Below are 7,792 nucleotides of genomic sequence, written 5' to 3'. Positions count from 1 at the left end.
TTTAATGGCTTTGCACAGGGGAAAACCAAAACCATCAAGTGTTATAAAGAGCTGAAATTTAAAATCATTGTAAAAGCAAGAAGTACATCATCATCATCATCATTATTATTATTATTATTATTATTGGCACCTGAGGCTCCTAATTACCCACCAGTGCCCTGCTGGCCTCTGCATGACAGGATTACAGAGCAAAAAAACCCCGTGTTTTCTCACAGAAATCCCACCTGATGTTTATTCACCAGCTGTATTTGGAATACTTCAATTTCCCTGAAATGTGGAATTGCTAAAGGTGCTACAAACCCTGTAAACATAAATCAGTTTATGGGAATTAGGAATTCCGAGGAATTAATGTAAAATAAAAGAAACGCCACTGATCCAAACTCGCATTTAAGTGGTTTACTAGACAACAGAAGAATATTCCCATTCTTGAAGTGTTTAATGTTTGATGCTTTGCTGAGTTGAGGCCTCAACGCCCACAAATATTTGCCAGCTGAGTTTACTTTGAAAAGTAAAATGTTTGTGGTCTAACAGCAAGAAGTGGACACAACAAGATCAAAGAGAGAAGTTACTGTGTGACAGGATTTAGGAGATTTGGAGGGGTTTCTTTGCCTCACCTTTCCTAACTTTAATTGCTTAACAAAGGTTGTTCTCTGGTTTTCTATGCTCTGTCCATTCAGAATTCCTTCTGCCTGGATCTGGAATCAGAAGGGAAAAAAAAATGAAGGCACTTGCAGACAGGAGCAATTGTCTGTTTAGAATATACTCAGAGCATGAATTTCACCTTCAGAATTCCTGGCCTGTCCTAAAGGATCAGAATTCTAAACCAAAATCAAGCAGAAATGAGCGTTTACAGAATTCCATTCACTCAGAACTGCACTCATTTGCCTTTTCTGTTGATTTTTAAACAATACCAGAGCAAAAAAAAATGATCCCTGGTCATACCTAGTAACTACAGAATTAAATATTCGTAGATTTGGTAACAGTAGGAGTAAGTAAAGCCTCAAATATTCTGTGAGATAAGAACTCCTTGTTAAATATCTGAAATCCCAGAGGCTTTCCCCAAGTCCTGAAGAAAAAGGAGTTGGGAAGTGAAGCCAGGATTGTGTCAGCAGGCTCAAAACTGAGCAGGGAGGTGACAGGAATTGAAGTGACAGGAATTGAAGTGACCTACTCTGGTGCAGTTGTCACACACAACATCCTTCACAGACTCCGAGGAGATGAAGTGATGGAGACAATGGTCCAGTGTCATGGGACGACCCTGAGTGCCAAGAAAAGCCAGAATTATTTGCAGGAATTTTAGGGTGCATTCCACTGGATTTTTGGGGAAAGGATTTTTAATCATCCCTTCCGTAGAAAAACTACAGAAGGGCAGGTTTATTTCTTGAAAGAACTGACTAAATGGCTTTGGGTGATCATGGAACTGGGGGGATTCTCCCTTAGCCTGGATTAAACATGGAAAACTTTGCAGCCTGTTGATAACAACAGCTGTGACTCCCTGTGAGAGTCCTTCAGTGGGCTTTTAAACCACAGATTCCTGTCCTGTTCCTATTTTTCTCAAGTTCCACCATTTCAGGGGTCACTTTATGCTCTCTGACCCTCTCCATAGGAGAAATACAGCTTTTAATGGAATTTAGGCCTCCTTCCTGCCCTTCCTCATATCCTGCCCTGCCAAGGATTGGATAAAACAAAAGACAAAGAACAGAAGATGTGTCCAAATCCCAATCCTGGCTACTCTGCAAGTAGGAATCACCATTTCCATGAGTACCAGTAGTTGTGGAAAGAAATCACCACCAGACACGAAATAACAAACTCTCACAGTCCAAAAATACCCTGCAAATGTTGCCCCAAAAATCCACAATGTTTTGTCATTTGAAGTTTTTCAGAGGCAGAAAGAAATGGAAACAATTCCCACTTGTAATCACCCGATGGAAAAGCCTGGATGGGGTAAGGTGTGACCTGCCAGGGGGAGAGCAGCTGAAGGTCACCTTCCAAGCCCTTGGGATATGATCTGGGCTCTTCAAATTCCACAGAAAAGACCAAATCCTCCACCAGGAGAAGCAGAAAAACTCCGGTGGTGTCACCAAGTGGTGTTTGTTGGACTCGTGGGAACCTTGCACCACCCATTAGGGAGAAGGTCCTGCAGCAGCATGGGATTATAGAAGAGCAGGGAAATCGACTCCTAAAGGAGCTCTGAATGTCCTCTGCACCTGAGAAAGGCCCTGGGAAGGCAGAGCCAAGGTGCCAGCATCAGGGAGCAGGGGGATACGTACCCACACAGCCGCTGGAATGCTCAGGGAGAGGCTGTCGAAGGTGTCGAACCTCACAGGGCTCTGCGAGAGAACATTCCAGAGCCTGAGTTTATGTCAGTCTCAAAACAAATCCAACCCAATTCTCTCAAGATGAGCCTATGCCCCATGCTGGCCACAATTCCCTGGTGGAACAGGATCCAAACCCTCCCAATTTCCCAAGCACAGTGCCAGGGAACACCAGGAATGTTCTGCTCGGCCTCTTCCTGCTCACTCTAATTTGTTTGCAAGGTTTTGGGCAGTAAAATGCAAATGTTCTCTTGGTTTGGTCTATAAATGGGGTTTCTTTTCTGTATTTTTTTCCCTTTGTCCAGGTTATCTTCATCTCCTTACTTGGAGTAACTGGACTTAGAGTGCCTTTGCCAAATGTGCTGAATGAGCAGCGAGTCCTAAACTCAGCCACGTGAGTGGATTTTTCAGGTGATATTATTAATTAATTAACTGTTAATTCAATAATAGAATAAAACATCTATTATTCTGTTTGATGAGACAGCTGTTACCCCCACAGAGTGCATCACATGGATTTTTTTTTCAGTCCATTTAGGGATAAATCCTTGTTCATCACCACAATAAACACCTGGTAAATGAACAGCCCTGAGCTGTTGAGTCCTGCAAAGCTCTGGAGCTTGATCCATGATCAGAAATCAGGGATGGTGGTTCCAGGATGCACTCTGAGGGTTGGATATCCCTTCTCACATTGCACAGATATTAATAATGATAGAAAATATGATCTCTTTTCATACCTGGTGCTCACAGTGTTTGCAAACCATGTTGCTGGTCAGCCTTCCATGGAAAGGGTGCTGGGATTTCCAGTGGTTGGACACAGGGGGAAGAGATCCTGCAACACAGAAGTTGGAATTGTCCTTGGATTTTCCATCCATCCACTTTCAGCACTCCAATCCCACACTTTTTAACAAAACTAATGGCTCCAAAGCACCTTTTTTGTCCCACTGATTAATAATTAATGGGGGGGGGGCATTTGTTTATATTCTTGATTTCTATTTCAGTTCAGTACAAAGATCAATTAATATTATCCCACTTAATAAACAAAACAACTACACTATGAATATTCAGAATATCCAGCAGGGATCAAATCCTACCTCTTGTCCTGCAGCTTATTTGCTTTTGGGTTATTTCTGGTTGCTGCAGAGGGAGATAAAAACATTTCATTAACTCTACCTCAGCAACGTAGAAAAAATGTAAAGTTAATACATGTAGTATTAAATGTGTTCCTATTTCATCCCTAATGGGCTTTTCTGGCATTAGAAAAATTGTGGGAATCTCAGAGGCTCTTTCTATTTGAAGAACAAAAAAACAACTGGTACAAACCAAATTTATAATTGACAATTGCTTATAAAAGGAATCATTAACCTGCAGAATTCTCTGCCTCAGAGCACTAAAATAGGAGATTTTGGAATTTTTTTGGTCTATATTTTAGACCTAGAAGTATTTTTCATAGGCAAACCCAGATATTTTTCCATCTGCATCAAGTTTAGCAGCAAGCTGGAGGATAAGATAAATTTTACCTCCATGAAGCTCTTCCACAAATGCCCATTTTGCAGATTTCAACCCCTTTTTCAGGTGTGAACTACAGATCACAGTAACTGCTTGGAGGGACTCCTGCTCTGTGCCAATTTAAATCCGTACATTCCACGGATTTAAGGATGCAAAAACCCCTCAGGAAAGCAGGATCACTGGAAATTCCAAGATGTTTTCTTAGGAAAACCCGAGAATTCTTTAAATTTGACTTACTGGTAAGGATTAAAGAACAGCTTTGGGAACAGAATAAAAAGATCCTGAACAGCCACTTTCAGCTTGGGAATGTGGGCAGATTCCAGGAGTTTCTGCTAAGGAAATAAATGGGAATTCACCTCCAGGGAATGCACATCAAACAGATGGGTCACACGGGGCTGCCGATCCCGTTCGTCCTCCAGGGAAGAGGTCAGGACATGGAAGAGCTCGTGGGCATCCTGGGAAATGGAGTCAGAACCAAGAGCCATCAACAAAACATTCCAGGAGGGCTGGAATTCCACAGGAAATTCAGGAAAAATTACAGCTCAGAGCTTCTATTTATATTTATATTCTTTTTTTAATTTATATTTTTATTTTTATTTTTATTTATTAAGGTAAGTACATACTAAATGTAAGTAATAATGAACAATAAAATGTATAAATAATAAATTTATATATTTTAATTATATATTTTATATATTATTATGTATTATTATACTTCTATACTATGCTATATAATTACAAGAATAATTATTATCATTATATTACATTACCATGAATTCTATTTTATACTATCGTGAATATATTTATATTAATATTTATAGTCGTGTTTATTAGTTATATTAATATTCCTAATTTATATTAATACTTATAATTATTATAAATAATTATAAATATAAATATATTATTATTATACTTCTATACTATGTTATATAATTACAAGAATAATTTTAAATTATAAAATATAAATATATTATTATCCTTCTATACTATGTTATATAATTACAAGAATAATTTTAAATTATAAAATATAAATATATTATTATACTTCTATACTATGTTATACAATTACAAGAATAATTATTATCATTATATTACATTACCATGAATTCTATTTTATACTATCATGAATATATTTATATTAATATTTATAGTCGTGTTTATTAGTTATATTAATATTCCTAATTTATATTAATACTTATAATTATTATAAATAATTATAAATATAAATATATTATTATTATACTTCTATACTATGTTATATAATTACAAGAATAATTTTAAATTATAAAATATAAATATATTATTATCCTTCTATACTATGTTATATAATTACAAGAATAATTTTAAATTATAAAATATAAATATATTATTATACTTCTATACTATGTTATACAATTACAAGAATAATTATTATCATTATATTACATTACCATGAATTCTATTTTATACTATCGTGAATATATTTATATTAATATTTATAGTCGTATTTATTAGTTATATTAATATTCCTAATTTATAGTAATACTTATAATTATCTATAGCTATAATTTATATATGTTTATAATTATATTTATGTTAAAATGAATATATTCTATAATAATAATATATTCTAATTGATTTTAATAATTATGTGCTCTACTGATATATAATAATTCGTTATTCTAATTCATTATAATAATTATATATTCTAATTTTCCATTATTTGTATTAATATTGAATCTATTTTGTTGTGCCCAAAAGCTTCAGAACAGCACAAGGCACTAAAGACATTCTGGGCCTTAGAAACTCACAAGGAGAGAGAAAAACTACCCCAAAATAAATTCCCAAATCCCTGTTTTCCTCAATTTCACAACTGCAATCTATCCTTGGAAATCTGGAATATATTTTAGGAGTGGGGATAATTGATGGAGTGCATCAAAACACTGACAAGAATTCCAAATAATTAGGATTACTGAAAATCCTAATTAGGAGCAGAGCATAGATCCATGATCCAGAGTGAAAGTCCATTATCCATAGGGAAGTCAGGGCTGGATCTCTTCAGCTTTAATATTCCTGGCCCTGTCATTCCAAGCCTGAAGATAATTCCATATAATAATTTGGAAGTAGCCAGCAATTCCCTGAGGAATATCCCAGCAACCTGAAAGCCCCATTCCCAACACATGGATCTTTTCCATCACTTTTCTGGAAGCTGGATTCACATCTGACAGCTCCAGGTCTGAGGGATCCTTGTCCAAGTGGGAATTTTCCCAGATTCCTGCCATCACCTGCTCTTCAAAGGAGGAGATCTGCCACCTGTTCATCCTCAGCACCTCCAGCAGGCAGCTGGCATCCAGGACATCGTCCTCTGTCACCTCCTGGCAGGATAAAGCTGGAGAAGGCAAGGCAGGAGTGTCAGGAGGAGGCAGAAATGGGGAAAAATCGGTGGTTTCTGGGGCTAAAGCACCACCACCCTCATAACCACTTCCACAGGAATATCCTAAGACTGAACTTCCGAGGGATTTCCTTTAAAAACAACCCCGTGAGGGAAGCCAGGCAGAGCCAGGGGATCACTTGAGGGTGTCAGAGATGAATTTAGCACAGGGACAAGTCTGAAATGAGGCACCTCAAGCTTAAAATCTTTAATATTTTTATCCAAAACCTTGCAAAGTGTGATTGAATAGTCCAGATTTTTGGGAAAATAGTAAGCTTGGAGGGGGGGGGAAAAAAAAAAAAGCTTAAATTATTTGCTTATTCTTTCTTTTTTTTTTTTTTTTCCCCTATGGAATTCTAGATTTCTGGAATTCTATGGCATTCAAGAAGTCTGTGGAAGGTGGCTGAGCTTGGCCATGGGGTTGAAAATTAGACAGGGAGATAAAATAGGGAATACAAACCCCATGAGCTTCTTTCTTTGGGAAAAGAGGCTAAAAATGACCACATTTCTCCTCAAATATTTCATCCTTGGTTTGCCACAACAGGAAAATGTCTCAGTACCTCTCAGGAGCTGCAGCAAAGTGACTGACAGGTATTGACGCTCCTGGGATTTTTCCTGCTCTGTCCTGTACTGTGCTGTGAACTCCTCCAGCCACCTGATGAAGGAGGGGCAGGAGGACAAGCCCTGGAGCAGGGAATTCAAGAAGCACGTGTTGCCCAGGTTCAGGAGACCCGGGACAAGCCCTGCAAAGAGAATTGCAAGACTTTACACCACAAAGTCCAGGCAAAACAAATCCCATTTGTCAGCGGGAATGCTGTGTAGGGTGCTACAATTAGGTGAAAATGGAGTTCTTTCTGTTTATTTGGTTGATTTTCCATCTTTCAGAGAATCCCAGAATGGGTTGGGTTGGAAGGGAACTTGGAGATCATCCCACCCCACACCTTCCACTAGCCCAGGTTGCTCCAAGCCCCGTCCAACGTGGCCTTGGACACTTCCAGGGATGGGGCAGCCACGCAGAAGCTGTGCCGGAGCCTCCCCACCCTCCCAGGGAAGAATTCCTTCCCAAAATCCCGCCCTCTGGCAGTGGGAAAGAGCAACCCCAGCTGGAAAAACGGGATAAAGCGCATCCCCCGGGGCTGTTCCCGGTGCTGGCAGCCCCAGTTCCCCCGGTACCTCTCCGGCGCCGTTTCCTGCCGGTGATGGGGCCCCACAGGACGTAAATCCCGGCTGCCAGCGCCGCCGCCGCGCCCCCCAGCACCCCCCAGTTCCTCATCGCTCGGTGCCTGCAAGGGGAAAACCGGGAAAAACCGGGAAGTGGGTCCGGAGCTGCAGCAAGCGGGAGGAGGCCGCCGGTCCCCGGCCTTCCCGGGGCAACGGGAGGGAAAAGGGAAGGGGGAGAAGGGAAGGGGGGGGAACGGAGCAGGAAAAAGGCAAGGGGGAAAAGGAAAGGGAAAGGGAAAAGGGGGGGGGAACGGAGCAGGAAAAAGGCAAGGGGGAAAAGGAAAGGGAAAGGGGAAAAGGGAAAGGGAAAAGGAAAAGGAAGAAAGCGAGGGGAGAAGGG

The 7,792-nt window shown here is 39.8% G+C and overlaps 1 protein-coding gene across 1 annotated transcript in view; it reads right to left on the bottom strand.

The window, feature by feature from the left end:
* Positions 1 to 7,676, bottom strand: part of USP30 (ubiquitin specific peptidase 30) — a 9,741-nt gene extending 2,065 nt beyond the window's left edge. Inside the window, exons 1-9 of the mRNA XM_017734876.1 lie at positions 7,405 to 7,676; positions 6,792 to 6,974; positions 6,086 to 6,189; positions 4,178 to 4,276; positions 3,407 to 3,449; positions 3,050 to 3,144; positions 2,271 to 2,330; positions 1,172 to 1,258; positions 615 to 695 (exon numbers count right to left, since the gene is read on the bottom strand). Of these exons, the coding sequence (XP_017590365.1) occupies positions 615 to 695; positions 1,172 to 1,258; positions 2,271 to 2,330; positions 3,050 to 3,144; positions 3,407 to 3,449; positions 4,178 to 4,276; positions 6,086 to 6,189; positions 6,792 to 6,974; positions 7,405 to 7,504 (852 nt within the window). The 5' untranslated portion in view covers positions 7,505 to 7,676. The remainder of the gene's footprint in view (positions 1 to 614; positions 696 to 1,171; positions 1,259 to 2,270; positions 2,331 to 3,049; positions 3,145 to 3,406; positions 3,450 to 4,177; positions 4,277 to 6,085; positions 6,190 to 6,791; positions 6,975 to 7,404) is intronic.
* Positions 7,677 to 7,792: the final 116 nt, after the last annotated feature.

The sequence above is a fragment of the Corvus brachyrhynchos genome, unplaced genomic scaffold (assembly GCF_000691975.1).
Source record: "Corvus brachyrhynchos isolate BGI_N302 unplaced genomic scaffold, ASM69197v1 scaffold114, whole genome shotgun sequence".
Taxonomy (NCBI): Eukaryota; Metazoa; Chordata; class Aves; order Passeriformes; family Corvidae; genus Corvus; species Corvus brachyrhynchos.
Note: the sequence above shows the minus strand (reverse complement) of the source record. Positions and strands in the feature narration are given on the sequence as shown.